General features: G+C 48.7%; 1 protein-coding gene across 2 annotated transcripts in view; it reads left to right on the top strand.

Annotated features, from left to right (window-relative positions):
- LATS2 (large tumor suppressor kinase 2) overlaps positions 1-20,448 on the top strand; it is an 81,795-nt gene that overhangs the window by 50,288 nt on the left and 11,059 nt on the right. For both annotated transcript variants that reach the window (XM_074330143.1, XM_074330142.1), the window contains exon 3: positions 19,766-19,898. In XM_074330143.1, the coding sequence (XP_074186244.1) occupies positions 19,766-19,898 (133 nt within the window). The remainder of the gene's footprint in view (positions 1-19,765; positions 19,899-20,448) is intronic.

The raw sequence follows: 20,448 nt of genomic DNA, 5'->3' as shown, positions 1-20,448 counted from the left end.
AGACACTGCCACACGTTGACATGAACACAGCTGTGAGACACTGATATACCAAGGTTATGAAACCTTACTGAGCTCTTTGTACAGTGCTGCCAATGTAAGTACACAGTCGCGAGTTCACGAACTTCATTGTCAGACCTCGTATAGAGGTAGGTGTGACTTACACCTGAGAGACTGAGGAAGGCCCTTCACACTCGCAGGTGGCCTCAGACTGATCCACGGTTCAAACCTGGCATGTCTGGCCCCTGCTTACACAACCTGCTTCTTTACAGACCTGGCTGGGTAAGAGGGTGGCTGTGGAAGAAAAATAAGCCAGAAAGAGGGACTCCGTGCCTCTCTGGGAGTGTTGGTGTGAACAGCCTGTCAGTCTTGGGCTCTGGTGACAGTATCAGAACAGTCTTCCTGGCCTGCCACTCGCTGCCCAGGGTGATTCCTGCCCTTCGGTCACGGAAGCCCAGGTGGTCCTGCTGCAGCCGTCCAGCCCCCTCTGAGCCCTCGCCCCTCGCATGGCCTTCATCTGCCCTGTGACACAGTTTTGGTGATGGTTGGTGATACCACCTTATCACCTCACAGCAATAAATTCCTGCAGTGTCATTGCATACCTAGCCCAATGCCCACATGAAACAAGTGCTATGGGTAGGAGCGTCCCAATCAGGAAGAAATTTGTTTCATTTATTTCCTTACATGGTATTTTTGAAATAAATATTTACTGTCCCGTTGAACCCTAAATACACATGCCTGAGGGAATGTGTTCAGTTTTAATGACCTTTTTGACTGAACCGTCATTTACATATCTATTATGAACTAGCTGGTGAGCCTCTGAGTAGGAAAAAGGATCTGAGGACTGAAGCTAATAAGTTACAACTTCCCAGTGTTTTCCCCAAACGGCAGACCTTCAAATACAGAGGCTCCAAAGAGGATCGTGGCACCTAATTGAAGGGACAAAAGAGTTACCTGTTTGGGGAAGGCATTGGTTGCTGACAGCTCCCACCCTTCTAGCAGTGTTTTTCCCAAATGGCAGACTGAACTCCTGGACTGGATCAAATGATCCGTTCGGGTTGTGAGGTCCAACGCAGAGTCACATCACATGTAAATAGAGTAAGTGCTGTTTTTATAAATTGTGAGTCAGTATAAACAGCAGTGACACAGCTTCAGATAGAGGGATTTTTCCCTGCACGGGAGGACACCGGCATCGTGCTGGCCGTCTTGGAGTGCCAGGCACTTTGCTACAGCTGATGGTGTCACCACCTGTCACTACTTGTGAGGCGTCACGTTTGTTAGAAACCTGGCAGGTGCAATGAAACGAGGATGGATTTGTTTCCGGTTTTCTGTATTTTTCTCTGTAAGACAAGTTCTTTGTCAGGTGTAATTTGGTGCCTGATTAGTCTTCCTTCCATCCAAGAACAAACACAGGGCCGAGGCTCATGCACAGCGTTCCCCTTCGTCCTGATCTCCCTCAGTGCAGGGAGCTGGACCTGACAAGGTGGGCGGTCACGGCCTCTGCCCGTGGCGGTGGTTTCCGTCAAGAGGAGCTCTGTGAGTGACAGGCTTTCTGCCAGTTTCTCACGGTGGAATTAGCAAACTAGTCGCTTGCTGGCCATGTAGAGAAGCACTTGGTTTTCACTCCATCACATACAAGGCAGTGTTCAGTGGCATTTGCAGTACATTGAGGATGTTTCCAGAGTGTAGGACAAGGGTGAAATGCAAAGATTTTCCCCTACTTTTTTTTTTTTTTTAAGATTTTATTGGGGAAGGGGAACAGGACTTCATTGGGGAACAGTGTGTACTTCCAGGCCTTTTTTCCAAGTCAAACTGTTGTCCTTTCAATCTTAGTTGTGGAAGGTGCCATTCAGCTTCAAGTTGTTGTCCTTTCAGTCTTAGTTGTGGAGGGCACAGCTCAGCTCCAGGTCCAGTTGCCGTTGCTAGTTGCTAGTTGCAGGGGGCGCAGCCCACCATCCCTTGCAGGAGTCGAACTGGCAACCTTGTGGTTGAGAGGACACGCTCCAACCAACTGAGCCATCCGGGAGCCCAGCGACAGCTCAGTTCAAGATGCTGTGTTCAATCTTAGTTGCAAGGGGGCGCTGCCCACCATCCCTTGCGGGACTCGAGGAATTGGACTGGCAACCTTGTGGTTGAGAGCCCACTGGCCCATGTGGGAATCGAACCGGCAGCCTTCGGAGTTAGGAGCGTGGAGCTCTAACTGCCTGAGCCACCGGGCCGGCCCCTAGCTTTTTGCAAACTGCTGGTTATAGAACATTAATTTCACAATTGCTTGAATTCTGTTTATTAACACCTATCTGGTAAAATTTTAAAAGTTGAGCATTAGTGAAGCCAAAGATATTTTGCTTGTCTTATTACAGAAGGTGGGAGTAAGTTGTATTGGGGTTTTAGGTGAGTTAATGTGTGTAGTATGGCTTACTACAATACATACTGTTAACTTACGTTAGACGTTTTTAGTTATGTGTGGATGTTACTTTCAACACATCTGAGAAATTGTGTCCAGAAGGGTACAACATGTAACCCTTCCTGAGTCCTGACCTCACGGGATCTGAACCACGCACTTCTCGGCAGGACCCTGGCGGGAACAAGACAGCATAAAGCAAAACCCCACCCAACATGAGCAGGAGCTTCCGCTGCCTCGGCCAGTCCTCTGCTTGGCTGTCCCTTTACCTGTTCGGCCAGCAGCTGGTATCTGAATTCCTCAGAGTGAGGGATTTGATTTGGAAGAAGAAAAGTGTTACTAAACCATTCTTGCCAAAGTGCAGTACAGTTGACCTTGAGCAACACGGTGTGAACTGCACGGGTCCACGCTTACGCAAGTGTTTGCAGTAATATGTAAGTGTATTTTCTCTTCCTTATGATTTTCTTAATAACATATTCTTTTCTCTAGCTAACTTTATTGTAAGAATACAGTATGTAATACATGTAACATACAAAGTATGTGTGAATCAACTATTTATGTTATCAGTGAGGCTTCTGGTCAACAGTAGGCCATTAGTAGTTAAATTTTGGGGGAGTCAGAAGTTATATGTGGATTTTTGACGGCCCGAGGGGGTCAGCATCCCTAACCCCTGCGTTGTTCAAGGGTCAACTGTAAGCTCATTTGAGTAGTCATCTGAATATTACTGGAACAGGAGAGTTTGCAGTTTGACCTGGAACACCATATATTTGTCATTCAAAGGAATTCTGAGTGGCATTGACTCAGCACACACATTATGGGGTGCTGGCTGTATGTCAGGTTCTGTGTTAGACCCGGAGGCGCAATAACGAACATAAGGCCCTGACGGACCCTCTTGAACTTTACAACCAGCCAGCAAATACACTTCAGTACCTTTTCTCTAAACTAACTTGTCATAAAACAGACATCTTAAGACTAGTTTAGATTGCCCCTCTGAAAAAAGAATTATTACATGTTGTTTGTGAATTTCTGAGAAAGGAGTTTCACTTAGTTGAATCTGTAAAGTTAAACCACTCAACTTTTTTTTTTTAATCATTTTTCTTTTTTCTTGGCCCTGTGATATTTATTGTTACTGCTCAAATTGGACTTTAAGGCTGATAGCAGTGTGCTGGCTGCAGGAACAGATTTTTGCCCCAGTTCCTGAGATAAGCAAAACTGAGTTGCTAAGCTGATGGCCTTTCTGACTCAGTGACTAAGGCCTCCATGTGCAGTGTCATCACCCCCACGCGCCGTCTCAGCACCTCCAGACCCCCTGAGCACTATTCTCAGAGCCTCCCTCACCCCCCACCCCGCCCCCATGTGATTGGTAAACAAGCAGCGTGCCCTCCTGGGTCAGAAATCCTTCCTTCACAGCTGGCCTCAGAACAGGTGTGCTCTCTGCACGCGGTACTCCCCTAAATCATCTTGTCTGCAGAAACCTGGACTCTTTCAGGTATTCTAGAATTAGAAAGAAAGCACTGGTTTTTGTTTTTATCAGGTGTAATAATGTGTTCCCTCAAGCACATTGCTCAGTCTAAGAATTGAGCGGGTCATTAGGCGTCAAGCCAGGACAGCTGATGCCGTGAGCTGGCGAGTAGTGCTAGTCACCCGGAAAGCAGCCGGCGGGGGTGACAGGCAGAGGGACGCGCAGGGGGCACTGTTACTGCAGGAGCGTGCCATGCCTCTAGAGTGTGGCCCCCACACAGAGGGACTGTCTGCTTCTGTCACTGCTGCGTCCCCAGTACCAGGAACAGGGCCTCATACTGTTTGATTGTGTAGTGACTGGAGTGCATGAGCGACTACAAGTGAGAGCACACATTCCTGACTTGAACAAGGTCTTTGTCACCAAACTAGTTGCTTTGTCATGGAGACAACCATGGTCATCTCCTGTCCTTACCCTCCCCCCCTCCGTCCATGTCATCTTTGGGACTTTGGGTAAATTGCCAACCTGCCCTGGTCTCAGTTCTTCCATCTTTGAAACATGGCTGGTAAGGCTTGTTTCACAGGGTGACTATGGATTGACAGCAGACGATTTGGGTCAAGAGCCTGGCACAGCACTAGGCCCCTTATCACACTGTTCCTTCGATTGTCCTCTCAGACATCCTGTTTCCTTTACACATCCGCCTGCAGCTGACCTTTGTGGCCTATCCGATGGCGTCGTAGTGGCACTGAGAACATAATCCTAAGGTGGGCACCCACTCAGTAGGGTATTTGACTAGAAAGCTTCCTAGTGGAGGAGTTGAAGCTTTTGGCAAATAGTAATGAATGAAACATTGTGTCATTCTGCAAATCTGTGGACTCCCCAGCAGCCAGCTGGTATTTTGGCCCCAGATTTTCCAGAGTTGAGCAAGGAGCACGACAGATTTTTAGTTCCAGGACTGAGGCAGGGGCCCCGCAGCCGCGGGTGGGAGCACGGTTCCGCCCTGATGGGGAGGCACTCCCACCAAGCCGTCTTCTCAGAGAACAGTAAGGGGCCCGCCGAGCTGTACAGCGTGAGTTCTGATTTTCAGTTGATGGGCTCTCTGCCCCTCATGGGGACAGTGACCAGGTTACAAGCACAGGTCACCACGTCATGAGAAGGACTCGTCCAGCCAGTCATGTGCAGAAAGTGTCAGAGTGCATACTCCTCAGTGTCTGGGACCCGGGGAGGGTGCAGAGGGATATAGATTCTGACTCTGCACTGAAGTTGACACCATTCTAGAAGCTCCAGTCTTTGGTGAGGCCGAGGGAAGGGAAGCATTTCCAGCTGGTGGGCAAAGAAGGAGTGGGAGGAGTTGAGAGGGGCCATGGGTTGTGGCGTAGAGGAACTGCTGGTGACGAGGTGTGTGTTTCTAGAACACGGCCATGCCCTCCTGTGACGTAACCACCATTAACACGTTGGGAGATGCTGTGCTTGAATTTGACAGAGACAGGGCATATTGTGTGAACTGTTCGACTTGTTGGTTTTGGCTTTGTGTTGGAAAACACTCTCAAGCATCAGTGCATTTTGGCCATTTGTGCATATGTGGGAGTGATGCACTTAAATGCAGGTTGGAAGGACTGTGGGTGGGGCCTGTGGATTGGGGTGTCATGGTAGGGTGGGTGATCAGGTGGCCAGGCAGACCCACAGATGTCTACGTCTGCAGGCTTGTGTCAGGGGCCCTTTGGTTTTCCCAGGGGATTCTCAAATCTGTGAGGGGCAGTGCAGTCGCAGAGCAGAGCCAGAGGGCCTATGGTCCAACAGCATGGACCCCCGCACCTAGGCCCTGTGTCTTACTGCTCTGCTTCCTGTTTGCCCCTCGCAGGGCCACATCCCTGATGCCAGACTTCTGGTTCAGTGTCGCCAGGGGAGGGGACTGAGCAGGGTAGGGACCTACCAAGCCAGGTGCTTTGCCGCAGACCTCCAGTCAGGCGCCCTCTTCCGGCCCAGTCCATCCTCGGCCCTGAGGGCTCACAGCACCCCGAGGGTGTCATCCTCTGTGCTTAGGGGCAGCAGCTGCCCCTCCATCTGTTTCATGTTCTGAAAGGCACTGAGCTCCCTTCTCACTGTGATGTCACGTAAGAGCTATGGTGACATGTTAAGCAGAGTAACGAGATAGGGATTAGGAGTGGCTTGTGCACACACATGAGCCAAAGTCCCACACGGTGCAAGTTAATGAGACCCACTTTGCTCATTGGTTTTTACTTAACAGTATATTGTAAACATCTCCCCGTGCCATTCACTTGTATTCTCTAGCACAGTTGTTTAAAAAACAGTGTTGTATTCCACTGAATGGATGATAGACCTTAGTTTAGGTTGGGAATCAGGGCTGCAGTTTTTCACTCAGAAACCACACCCAGGTGGATATAAATTCCCTGCTGGGCATGACTTGCTAGCCAGAGTTGGCAGAGAGTTGGCACTGTTTGACACCAATTGTCCGACAGAGGATTTGAACCAATTGCAAGAGGGGTTTCTGGGTAGGTGAAGGTGGGGAGACAGGAGCAGGTGCAAAGGAAGAAGGTCTCCAGGGCACCGAATCAGATGTGAAATGGTGCTGTTCCTGCCTTCTGAGAGCTTAAGGGGTGGTGGGGAAACCGAGGCGTGAGGGGGCTGTGCTCTTGCGCATTTGCTCACTGTTCGTTTGTTGCTCACGAGCATGACTCAGCAGCTCCAGTTGGCCAGGCACAGGGGACCAGATGTGAGCACGACTCAGCCCCCTGCTCAGAGTGCTTCCAAGACAGGAGGCGGAGCTGTGAGGAAAGGGCAGGGGCCAAGGGACCCACAGAACCCCAGGCCTGGTTTTACTGTTAAATATGTTTGGTGCTGATTGCTGATGTCCTATTTCAACATTTGTAAAAGTAGAGAGAATAACGTAGCATTTTCCACATTTGTTTCGGAGAAATACTGTGTTGCACACTGTTCCTGCGTCTCCCTCCCGGAGAAATACTGTGTTCCACACTGTTCCTGCGTCTCCCTCCCTCACTCCCTCCCGAGAGGCAGCCACTATTCTAGTCACCTCCATTTTGTCACCTCCATTTACATTGTATACTTTTACTGCTGCCCCATACAAAAAGAACACAACATGACTTTGTAACTTGCTTTTTTCATTGGACATTATGTTGCTGAGATTTATCCGTGTTGATAGATGAGCTCTATTTCTTTTTGACTGCTGAGTTATATTGCATTGTATCATTATAGCGCCACTTAACCTGTTCCTTATCCTGTTCAGGGTGTTTCGATTGTTTCAGTTCCTTTGCAGACAGACGTGCAGCGGCGCTTCTGCGTGAGCTCTTGTGGCTGTGGGAGTCTCTTGAATGTATTCTTAGAAGTGGAATTTCAGGGTCATAGAATTTGAGCATCTTTACGTGACTGGATATTGACAAAGTGTTGCCCATGTGGTTAGAGCAGCTTCCGCCTGTCCTCAGTTTACCCTTGCCAACTGGGTGTGTCAGACATTTTCAGTATCTGTCAGTGTAGTGAGGGCAATGGTCCCTTGTTTTAAAATGCACTTCTGTGAGTACTAACAACGTGGGACTTCTTTGGCTTCTCCATGTCTTGGATTCTGACCTCCTGCTCACTGTGTGGACTTGGGGAATGAGTCCTCATGCTGAGCCTGTCTCCTGATATCCGTGAGCCACAATACCTACATGTAGTTCTTATGAGAACCAGAGACCCCGCGCATGTTCCTGGTCACTTGTGTCTCAGTCTCCAGTCATTCTACCAACAATACCCGGAACGCTGCCCCTGCCCCATGGAGAAGACCCCCTTCCCCATCCAGCTATGGTCTCACACCCACAGCTGGGTGTGTGCCGTGGGGGAAGGGCCTCTGCAGTGTCCACAGAGCAGCCACATCACATCGTGTGCTCCAGATCCTCCAGGGGAAGTGCCCATCGGGGTCCCTCGATTACTTTTCCCACTGTGCTTTGTCACCCGTTTAAATCCTGAAATCAGTTGACAAACCAGGAAGTGAAGTAGGGAGGCCAGGGTGGCACTGAGCGAGTGTCGGGTAGTTGGCTGAGTTCTGTGCGTGGGCACAGTCTCCAGTGTCCTACAGCCACATGAGCGGCCCCCTCCCCCCACCTGTCCATGCTGCTCAGCCAGGGAAGTCCCTCAGTTCCTGGGACATTCAGGGCTTTTGCAGCTGCTGCTCCCACCCCTGTACAAACCTTCCGGGCTCAGCCCCTCATTTCCTCCAGGTCGCTGCTCATGTGTTTCACTTTCAAATGTCCTTTACAAAATAGCAAGCCTGGGCCCAACACACACACACTCCATCACCCTGATTTGACTTCCTTCTTCATAACACCTGTCGCCATCTCAACATCCTAGGTATTTATTTCGTTTTTGTTTGTTACAAGCCCTGTGAAAATACGAGCTCCTGTTTCATTCACCCCTGCCACCTCCAGCACACGTGGGCCCTCAGTAATGCACCTGTTTGTAAATGTTACCACCGCCCGCAGGCAAATAGTATGTAAACCAGTAAGTACCACACAGTGGCATGAGTTCACTGATGGTGTGACTGCCAAGTGCAGTGTCAGTTCTGCTGGGTCGCTTGCTGGGTGCGGATGGGGCATCAGAAAAGGCTCCGTGGTGGACAGAAGACTGGCGCTGACTACTGAAGTGTGGTGTTGGTCACACAGGAGCTAGGAGTGGGTCGACATCCAGCCTAGGAAGCAGTGTGGGCAGAGGCCCTAGGATGTGAAGCCACACGACAGATTTCTATGATGCATTTCAGAGCGGCTGCCATTCAGTGCAGCCCAGTGGTGGGGTCCAGCTGGAGCTGCAGAGGCCACAAAAGGCAACACTGTGGAGGTGACCCTGTGGGGGGCTCTGAGCAGTCAGAAAGACCAGGAAAAGAGGGGCAGACCTGAATTCCGACAGTAGCGGACTGGGTGTATGTGTATATGCATGATGCATTTTTACTGAGGCTTCATTTTCTGCGCATAGGAGCAATACAAACTCATTATAGATTTGGAAAACATGGGGAAAGTGTGAGAATATAAAATTCCCACGTAATCCTACCACGCAGCGATGATGGCAGTGCTAGCATCTCAGGCTGTTTCATTCACTGCCTATTGCATTCTTTATCCTCATTAATAACAATCATTTTTTTCCAATTATGAAGTTTGTCAGATGTTAGGTTGGGAGCCCTGCAGGAACTGAGAGCTCTTCGTGATAGTTACTGGCATGGAGAATGCTGGCCACAGAGTCCCACATTCTTGAACCTTATTGTAAGTTCAGCCTTTCCCCAAATAGGGAAATTACATAGATTTTGGGCCCCTTATTTCTAAGCCCATGACCAGTTTGTCTCCACCTCCCCACCTCTCCCATACACCTACACGCACACTCCACACTCCGTCCCCTCTCCAGGGTGGCTGGGCTGGGCCTGGCCTGCAGAGGGGCGTCACATGCCTGGGGTCACTCCCTGCACTCTCAGAAATGGCATTGATAACTTTCTCCTTCCTGTGAAAAATTCAGGGCAGAGAGGGGTGTGTTTACACCTCAATTTGGCAAAAGCTATTCTTGTCCTGTTGGGCACACCCAGATTTAAATGCAGCGTCCCACGTAATAGTAAATATATTAAAATAAATGCGCACGGATTTTTTTCACATAAAATTCATACCACTGGCAATGCATGTTCTGAGATTTCGCTGTCAGCAACATAGAATTAAAAAACCATTTCCAGGGGCCGGCCCGGTGGCTTAGGTGGTTAGAGCTCCGTGCTCCTAACTCCGAAGGCTGCCGGTTCGATTCCCACATGGGCCAGTGGGCTGTCAACCACAAGGTTGCCAGTTCAATTCCTCGAGTCCTGCAAGGGATGGTGGGCTCTGCCCCCTGCAACTAAAATTGAACACGGCACCTTGAGCTGAGCTGCCGCTGAGCTCCCGGATGGCTCAGTTGGTTGGAGCACGTCCTCTCAGCCACAAGGTTGCCGGTTCAACTCCCGCAAGGGATGGTGGGCTGCGCCCCCTGCAACTAGCAACGGCAACTGGACCTGGAGCTGAGCCGCGCCCTCCACAACTAAGACTGGAAGGACAACAACTTGAAGCTGAACAGAACCCTCCACAACTAAGATTGAAAGGACAACAACCAACAACTTGACTTGGAAAAAAGTCCTGGAAGCACACACTCTTCCCCAATAAAGTCCTTTTCCCCTTCCCCAATAAAATCTTTAAAAAAACCATTTCCAACTGGTCTTCACAGCCAAGTATCAAACAATTGGATTTTAAAGCACTGTTAGAAAATGGAAACTGTTACAGAGTTTCTGAGCCTTGTGTGATACGAATTAAAAGTTAAACCCCCATATGTATCCCTTTCAAAGTTACATGGTAACTTTTTCTGAAAAATACATAAAAATGTAACTAATAGCCAGGGAATTTCAGTTTTCACTACCATGTTTTATAACTACAATGTTTACATGTGAATAAATTCCGTTGCTTAATAATAAAGTGCCCTGTATCTTTCAAGGGCACTGCTGAAGTGCGGAGTACATGCCTGTCTTCCTTCTTAGCTGAGCCTCTAGCTTCCAAGATTGGCCTATTGACTTGGTAACGTTTGAAAAATAACCACAGGGGAGAGAGGTCTGTGTGGTCTGCATCCAAATACTCCCTCCCTTTGGTGAGAGGGGGCGACTGTCCCCAGCAGAGTGAGACAGAGGCAGCACTGAGGCCACAGAACACAGGAAAACAACACAGCCGCTCAACAAAAGGCGAAGGAGAAAACTTGGGGACTGGGACAGACCTTGCTTGAGTGACATAGGCCCGTGTGCAGTTTGGGGTGAGGGGTGTTCATGGCCCAGCCTGCAGGCTTATTTGTCTGGAAGGAAGAGCAGCCAGCCTTCCCACACAATTAGCCCGCTCGGTTTCGGGAGCCAGACTTGGCTGGTAGCCCAACAGGACACATCTGTTCTTCCAGAAGCCCGTCCACGCTGTCTGTACTTGACGACTCTGGCTTGTCCTTTGGTAGTCTAGTGCTCAGTCACAGCACAGGTTTGTCCCTTGGAAACTCAGTCTCATCACAGCTCACGGCTGAGGTGTGAACGGTCTTCATAGAGCTGACCCGTGTCCTCGTGCCCTTTTCCAGGATGTGCACACCTGGGGTCATGGGCACCTTTGCCTTCCATGGCCACGCACACACCTCCGGTCAGAGTTCTCACCAACGGCAGGTTGCCCCGTCGCTCACAGACCACTGGCCTGTCACCTTTCTTGCTACGATTTTTCATTCTCCAGCATCATGGCCTGAGGCAGAAACTGAGTCCTGTCCTTTATGAAGACCTTTTCCTCTGAAGGTAGCATTTCCAACAAGAGTGAATTCAAGTTCCAAGTTTATTCCCTTCTTCATTCGGCTCCTTACCTCCAGGCCCTGGAAGACAAGGGCAGTGGCCTTTTGTCTTACTTTATCTTTCCTAGCTTATCTCCATCTCTGTCAGGACAGCATTGGAAGTGCAGAAGTAAGTTTGCAGAACTCCCAAGCTTGGCAAGCCCTACCATCTGGACACGTCCAGACCTCTGAACCTCCTTGAAAGGGAGAGAAAGTCAGTGCTGTCCTGGCCAGCCTGAGCCCTGTCCAGCTGGGGAGCAAAGAAGGCTGACTTTGGGTCTCTTGGCATCTGTCCAGTGTAGCCCACACGCTGTCAGGATCAGTTGTGTTCTTTGTGAGCTTTCTCTGACTGCAGTCTTTCCCTATCGACCAGAAAGTCTATCAAGCTGTCTTCTGAATTCTGCCCATCCCCAACGCCACCCTCCATACAGCGTCCCTTAGTTCAGTCTCTCGAAGTCCCCGTCTTTCTAACATAGTACTTGATTTTCTTCTGTGTTGGGAAATCATGGACCTCTGCCTATTCGTGACATCACCCCCTTTGGCGGGTGCTTCCCTAGAGTTGTCTCTCCTGTGGGACCAGCGTCACCCCTTCCTGAGCACTGCCCCGCCAGTGCACCACTCCTATGCTGTCTGCTGAAGGCCCCCCACCTCCTGGAGTGAACGCACAGAGCATGGCTGTGTCTGCCCCCAGGAGTGACCATCTGGATTTCCTAGCGACTCTTTTAAGACCTTGTGAAAGGGAGGCACATGAGAGCTCCCCATGCTTTTATGTGCTTATTTTCCTGGTGAATTGTACAACCCCAATTTTAGAGCACCTGCTGTCCTCCTTAAAAATAGGAGGGATGTCCTGGTGGGGGAACTACTCTGGGGGGGCCCGAGCAGACTGTGAAGCGCGTGCGCAGTCTTCCTGCACTTCAGTCCGCTCCTCGGGTCAGGCCGCTGCTGGATGGTCTCCTGGTGCAGTGGGAGCCGCAGGTTGCCTGCAGGTTGGAGGCTGGGCTGGGGAAGCAGTGCAGTGAGCCCCAGCAGTGGGCTGACTGTGTGCACTTGCAAATTCATGCCTACACACAGGTACTCAGGACCCAGGAGCTCTCCTTCAGAAGACGTGACACTGGACAGCACCTTCCCCTCCTTCCCTGAAGCAGTGTAAAGTGTTTTTGTATGTTATATTCTATTTTCCTATTGATTTTTGTGATTTCTCAAAAAGAAATTGGACCCAAGTCATCATGATGATAGCCATACCCAAGAGTTTAGTATTTCTTTAAGAGCAAAAACATTTAAAGATATAATAATAATTTTTTAGTCAGATGTTAACCTAACCAAATTTTATTTGAGGGTCTGCAAAGTTGCAAGACTGTCAAAAGGCAGTGCTTACTGCCGAGCATGCAGCCAAATTATGATAAGTAAATGCAAAGTGGGTGTTTTATTACTGGGGTCATAATAGGAAAATAAGAACAACTTAATGGGATATACTGGAATAAAAATATGTTTGTTTAGGTTCTCAAATATCACTAATTATAGCGGCAGTCACTGTTGGAATAACCTTGCAATTTTCTGATGAAATACTTTTTCTTGGCAGTCTCACAGATTCAGAGAACAAACTGATGGTTGCCAGATGGGAAGGGGGTTGGGGGACAGGGTGAGAAAGGGGAAAGGAGTAAGAAGTACAAATTGGCAGTTGCAGAAGTAATCATGGGAATGTAAAGTACAGCATAGAGAATGTAGTCAATAATATTGTACTAACTGTGTGTGGTGCCAGGTGGAGACTAGACTACATGTAATCGGGGGGTGGGGGTCACTTCATAAATGATATCAGTGTCTGACTACTACGCTGCACAATTAAACTAGTATAATAATGAATGTCAATCAGAACTGAAAAATAAAAGTAGTGAAATTATTTTAAAAAATTAGATACCCTTGAACAGTAACTACTATTAAACGCTAGCTCACTACAATTTATTTCACTTAGTTTTTGGTAACATTTGTTTTTCTGAATAAAAATGTGAACTATAGAAAATAGCATAAAGTAAAATATTAGTTATCCCTTATCCTGTAAACATAACCTTATTAAAATCCTTTGATTTTTTTTTCCCCCTGTACGTGTCTAGATATAAAGACTGGGATCATATATGCACAAGGTTTTGTCATGTGTTTTATTATTCACCCAACAGTATATTATGAACATTTTCCTATGTCATTAAATATATTCACAACATCAAAATATTCCATTATGTGAATGTACCATGTTTAATTTACTAATACTTATTGAGAGACATTAGATTGTTCCTAAATCTTGCTCTTATATTTAAATAATTCTGAGATGAACTTCCCCGTATACAAATAAGACAAATTAAATATTTCTTAAAAATTGACTTCTAGAACTTGAATTGCTAGGTCAAAGGATGTGAATGTGTTTATGTTTTGTGATACACAACAACAAACTGATCACTAAAGATGTAACCATCAAAGAGCTCCCACCTGGACCTTGTACAGTTACAAGGGTGACATTTTCTTTAAGGAGCAAGGCTGCTGCCAACTCACTCTCTCCTCATCAGGGTGTCTTCTTGAGCACACAGTAGGCCCAATTAAAAGGCTCACTCTTTTCATTTGACAGTGCATGTTTGTGAGCCTTGTGATCTTGAAATGGTAAATATGTCCAGAATTAGCTCAGGGTCCCTCAGAAGGTACACAAGTGTGTCCCCTGGCCTCTCAAGGAAATCAGAGAAGTTTTAGTCATTCTGTCTTCTACTTTTCTGTAAAAACGTGTGTAAAATTCTGTCCAAACTTCACACTTTTTTCTTGTAGTGCTACCTTACATGCATGCAAGTCTGATAATTACCCAATATTAAAATTACATTCACTCTTTCTTAAAAAAAAAAAGAAAGATTGTTTCTTGGCATTTTGTTAAACCTAATAATAGTGATAATCTTACATATCTGTAAATTTATTCAGAAAATTTTCTGATCTTTACAGAAATTGGGTTTATTTGGGCAAAAGTTTTGTAGATCAAACTGTTCAAAGTTTAACATAAAACAAATAGTAGACATACTTTAGGTAGAGATACTTTCCAGATTATACATTGCAAAAAAAGGAGAGTTAATTATCAATGATCTATTGTGTAACAAACCATCCCAGGATTTTTAGTGGCTGAAAAGTGACAATAATTTATTACGTATTACGACCCTCTGGGTTGGCTGGGCTCCACTGGGCGATTCTTCTGCTCCACGTGGCCTCTGCTGGGGTTCTGGGTGGACCGTTGCACCGTGACTCAGCTGGCTGTGAACATCCAGCACACACAGCATCACTCACATGTCAGAAGAGCAGCAGGCCTAGGGTCTCAGCGCTGGCTGGGTCTCTCTTTTGGCCACTCAGGGATCCTGGAGTGAAAGTGAAAACAGCCAGTTCTCTTGAGGGCTGGGCTCAGGACAGCACAGGTCACTCTGCTCACTCTGCTGTTGCATTGGAGCAAGTCCCAGGCCAGCTGCGATTCAGGGGAGAGGAGACGGATGCCATGTCCCAACGGGAGCTGCAGCCCATTGCAGATGGGGGTGGAGTTGTCTGTGCTCATTGTTGGACACAGTTAGGACACAGGAATTGACATACAGGATCAAGGACCCCTGAATGTGTGTGTGTGTGTGTGTGTGCGCGCGCGCGCGCGCATCTGTGTCCGAGAAAACTAATAGGGATTTTGGTATGTTAAACTCCCATCGAGTGTGTCATACCTCTGTTCACTTGTCTTGATAGTGGCCAAAGTAAAATCTCTAAACTTTTGTCAAACATCCCTGAAAAACATGGAACTTTAGGATTGGCAGGAACTTTGGGATGACCTTGTGAAACCTTGCCCTGTCACTGGAGTCAGCTGTGACCTGGAGAATTTTCGTCATCTGTCCACAATTCTGTAACGAGACAATATAGGCAGATTTATTATTATGGAATTTGACACATATATAAGTATTCTTGTCTTACCCTCTTTAATAAAATCATTGTGTATTTCAACATTAAACCAAATTAAGTCAAATTTTATATTTCTCATGTTCCCCTGAAACCCTTGTTCATAGATATGATTAATTTGTACACAGCTTTGATACTAAGAGACATAAATTTTATACATGAGCATTTTTCATGTTTACAGTGTTGAAAGTTGCATGTTTTGTTCACGGCTACATACTCAGTGTCGAGAACAGTAGTAGATGCTCAGAAAATATTTGTCAGGTAAAGAATTGTGGCCATACATGCGATGTTCTGGCTGCATCAAGTGCAGTGAAGTGTAATTCATTATAATTAACATAACTATTCTGTCATCAGATATTTAAGCTCTTCCTAACTCCCACTTATCCCATTCTACTTGAGGGGCTGATTTATTATGCCTAATTCTTAAGACATCCTTATACAAATTGACTTTCAAATGGAATTTACACGCTGAGAATAAATTTCAAGGAGTAAAATTAATGACTCAGGGTACACATTTAATTACTTTCAATACTTATTAACAAATACTCGCCTCAGAAGAGTTTTATGATTTATATTGGCACCAAAAATACGAGACTGAAGAGTTTCACTAGCCCGTTTATCTTTAAATGATTTACTTTATTTTGGTGCTAACAATAGTTATAAAAGGCTGCTTTATTAGAGTGTCTTTGATCATACACAAGGTTGAAATTTTTTCATGTTTGTTTAATTTTAGGCCAAATTTCTTCTTCTCTCCCTACCTATGTTTATTTATATATTTTATATATAAATATATATATCATATATAAATACATACAAATTTATATATTGTATGTATGTATATATATATATATATACATATATATATATATATCCCTCCGAAGTGCTACGCCACTGGCTGTATAATATATAAATACATACAAATTTATATATTGTATGTATGTATATATATATACATATATATATATCCCTCCGAAGTGCTACGCCACTCGCTGTATAATACTTTAGGGTGTAGGGCTGCAGCTTCATCTGCCGGCCGTCAGAGGCCACCACCAGGGTTGAAGTCCCCCATAGTCTCACTGATGTGAAGCAGTGATTTATTTTCTTTTCGTGTACACATTTACAATTCAAAGGGGACTTGGTTTTTTCCTTCGCTTTATTTTCCCACCATCGTTTGAGTACACACAGGAAACCGCGCCCTAAGAAGTCCAGGTGGACCTCTGCGTGTTCCTTTTGGGAAATACACAATGCAAAGCACGCGGGGGCTGGCCTGCCGGCCGCAGAAGGTTCCCGCACAGTTCACCAAGCCTGTGCTTCTGACTAAGGCTTGAGAGCTGGCACAGGACACCTGGAATGCGCGCCCCACTGGGCTTCCAAAAGACCAGGCAATGTAATGCGGCAGGAACCCTGCAAGAAAGCACGTGGGCCTTGCGTCCTTCGTCCAGAAGCACCTTTGGTGGGGGGGTGGGGGGGGCTGTAACTTACATGGACACACCTCAGGAAACCCGCGCTCCCTGGTTCTTCAGTGTCCTCTGTTCTCAACAAGCCTAGTCTTTTGGATCAGATTCCTTTCTACGCAGAAGAGGAGGAAGCCCGCCCTGGGTGTCTGACATGACAGCTGCCTGTGCTGTCTTCCTTGTCCTTGACGAGCGGACGATGTGCCCTTTTCTTTGGGGTTTCTTTGGGGGCACAGCGTCTGAGGTCCTCAGAAGCTACTGAAACTATTACCCCCCAGGACAGCAACGCCCAGGTGGCCATGGCGGCTCAGCCTCTTCAGCGAGCCATGGCCAGAGATGCCTTTGCTCCATTTAAGCTTTGCACGTGGCTTGATAGCGTGGTGAGCAAGGTGCGGAGGCGGGCAGGCGCAGGCGCACCGGAGGGCCGCGTAGACCCAACGAGGCTGATGATGTTCGTCTCCTTTTCTGGCCCAAACTCATCGTTGGAATGTTAAAATGGTGGCATATAACTTTGCTAACATTTGAAAAATGCTTCCTTAACGGGAAGGGGGGGGGCGCGGAGCTCTGTAGGAAATTCTTTTTTTCGTTCATAATAACGTCTCACTGAATTTAAACTGTTCTCAGTCGTGTGTTGGTGCCCAGAACATACTTGAGCTGCAGGGTATGTGAACCCAACTGTCTTCCTGTGAGTTAGGAGTCAAAATGTGGAACGTGGCAGGTTCCCCACAGCTCTTGCCTGTTCTCGGGTGACACGTCAGGTGGGCGCGCAACTGGCCAGCCGGCAACCTTTACCTCCGCCGACACAGCAGGAAGGAGAGCCTGCCTCAGGGGCCAGGGGCCAGCAGAGCCAACCGCCGTCCCTCCTCTTCTGGCCGGGGGCTTCCTGCTCTGAGCGGCTGGTGAGGCAGGCCTGTTGATGCCCTGGATCCCGTCATGCTTTAGACGTGCGCCCGCAGGGTCCGCTGACCTTGCTGGAGGCCACCGCCCACTGTACCCCTCACTTTGCACCTCTCTGAGCGGGTTTACCTTCTTATGGTGACACCCCAAGCTGCTGGCTGTCTTGGTGACAGAGCCTGAGTGTGGCACCGCCACACACAGGAAGCAGGTTGTGCCGTTCGATGTGGTCAGGGCTCAGTGACATGTGGCTCCGGCCACGAGCAGCCACCGCAGCCAGTGAGCTGCACTGCCCGGTGCATTTGGGTGGCTTCTGCCCTCCTATCAGCTTTGGCAGCATGGCTGTGTGTACATGTACAGGGGGGCCCCTGAGGTTTCACACACAAACTCCCTTTGCTCAGTGAGGGCAGTGACAGACCAGGCCAGACCTGGCACACTCAAGTTGTTGAAAGGTTGTATCTGGTCAATAACGTTGAAGTGCTGAGGTTTATGGTTTGAAACGTCCCTGTGAGCAAGAGTCATTATTTGTGGTAGCCTCATGTTGATTCTTCTTGCCTAAATTCCTAGATTTGCAGCACAGTAAATGTACAAGTCCTGAAGGGAGCCCGGTTATCAGGGAGAGAGTTGACCCACCCATGCACACTTGACTTAGCGGACACCTGGCACGGAGCAGGTCTGGAGTTATAACATGCCTGGCAGTTCACGCTGCACATGGGCCGTGGCCTCGTTTCACACAGAGCAGCATGGACAGTTTGTCTAGTTGAAGGGTTTGTGGTTAGGGTCCACTCCTAATGGCACATTTTACAAATGGGCACCAGGAGCTCCAGGGTTACCCTGGTGACAGGTTCTCTCCCACGTCTTTCTCCAAGCAGTGGAGACGCCTTTGCAGACGCAACCCATCGCATCACAGAGCATGAAGCAGGGTGGGGCTGCACTCTGCTCTCTCTCAGCAGCTCTTCCAGATTTTGTACACTTGCCCTTTCTGTCGATCCAAATTCTACTTTTGAAACACAGCTCTGTCCTTATGACGACCTCCCAGTCTGCCTAGTAAACTGTCACCCTGTCCCCTCTCCCACCCTGTCCCTCCAGCCCCTCCTATCCCGTCATCACCCCCTTGCTCCATGCTCACCCACTGGCCCCTGGACCTCAGGACGCTCCAGGTTCCCTTCTGTGAAACCTAGAACTCCTCTGCCTGCTCCACGCCTGCACCCAGTAGGCCAGCCTGTGTGGTTATCCTCCCCTCTCCCGGTCTTTCCTGTTGGCCCACAGCTCTGCAGAGCAGACCCTAAGGCTCCTGGGCCACAGCCCTCACAGCCCAGTCCTCTGCTGCCTGCTTGATCTTCCCCACCAGACAGCGCCCCCAGCTGGCCAGTCTTCCCTCTGCCCCAGATCAGTCTTCTCTTTGACCCACAGCGCTGTTGAAAGCTTCTGCAACTGCCTTCAATCAGGGCAAAGCCCTGGGGCCCTCCGCCGAGGGCAGTCCTCACCCCTGCCTCCTCAGGCTTCCAGCCCTGCCTCCCCACCAGGCCCCTGCTCTAACTGTTCCAAGAATACGTTTTCTTTACTGGGCTCCCACCTGCCCAAATTTTGTCTGTGCTGGAGGAGCCAGCTGTGCGCCACCTCTTCCATGGGCAGCCCCTAGGGCCCCTTCCTCAGTGGAAGGAGTCTGTCTGCTGTGACCCTCATCCACGCTACCTGCATCTTCCCGGGTACGCACCAGTGTCTGTGCCATAGCAGTTCTGAGGGCCTGTCCTGGCATGGCTCCGCAGGCTCCTTAGCCTGTGCTTGCCCTGTCCCGCTAGACCAGGACCCTTAGCGCAAGTCCCCTGCTGCTATAGGCAGCACAAGGCATTGGAAACAGTAGGCCTTCGGGATGCTTTTTATAAATGACTCTTTGACAAAACCCTCACCCCTTAGGATAGGTCACCTGCTCCCCACGCTCCTCTCAGATTGAGCCTGGGTGTGAACTAGGTCAAAGCAAGGTCTTCCTGGCACACTGTTCTAGTTTTAGGTTTACCCCCAAACCAGAACATACCAGCCTGACCACACACATTTTTCTACGAAGCGGAACCTCAGGTCCCCCACCCAAATTTCTGTATGTTCTTGACACTCGCTGAACAGACTGTGGTTTAGTGTGGGTCAGACTCTGTCATTCTGAGACTCCAGCCAGCACAGAGGCGAGTGTCACATCAGTCAGGTGCGGGCAATGGGAGTCCCTGGTGGGTTTGTTGACGATGGCACATGTGCTTCCCACAGGAGATGGCTGGCCGAGCACTCAAGCAGACGGGCAGCAGGAGCATCGAGGCTGCGCTGGACTACATCAGCAAGATGGGCTACCTGGACCCCAGGAACGAGCAGATCGTGCGTGTCATCAAGCAGACCTCCCCAGGTGAGCGCAGACCTGCCCTGGGAGCCAGGACACTGGCGATTTTCACATGCACAAGGGAGGCCCAGCGAGGCCATCCTCACATCCGCTCTCGGCACCCTGCCATGTACCATACCTGTCGTGGGTGAGCCGGGCCTGCCCTGCTCTGACATGCAGGACGGAGGGCGGTCACAGCTGGGACTTACCTGGGTGCCTCCCGTCTGAAATTATCTGTGCTACTTCCTACCTGGGGAAAGTGCTTGTTTTGTTTTATGAAAGATACAAAAATTCACTGGACACCAAATTTAGGCAACCCAACAGAGTGAGAATAAAAGCGTTCGTTTGACTTTCTCTCAGGCCTGTGGAGGGGTCTTTGAAAAGGGAGGCTTATTTCCTGGGTTCTAGAACACGCATGTTCTCCCACTGTAGCCTGTAGGAAGGCCAGGGGTCCAGCACCTAACACTGCCCCATTGGCCGCCGACAGTGGATGGTCTCCTTCCAGGACAGAGCCGACTGCACGATCGTCTGGTGCCTGAGACCCTTGCATGTGACAAGGGACTCAGGATACTTAGCA

The sequence above is a fragment of the Rhinolophus sinicus genome, linkage group LG04 (assembly GCF_036562045.2).
Source record: "Rhinolophus sinicus isolate RSC01 linkage group LG04, ASM3656204v1, whole genome shotgun sequence".
Taxonomy (NCBI): domain Eukaryota; kingdom Metazoa; phylum Chordata; class Mammalia; order Chiroptera; family Rhinolophidae; genus Rhinolophus; species Rhinolophus sinicus.
This window is presented reverse-complemented; position numbering and strand designations above follow the sequence as displayed.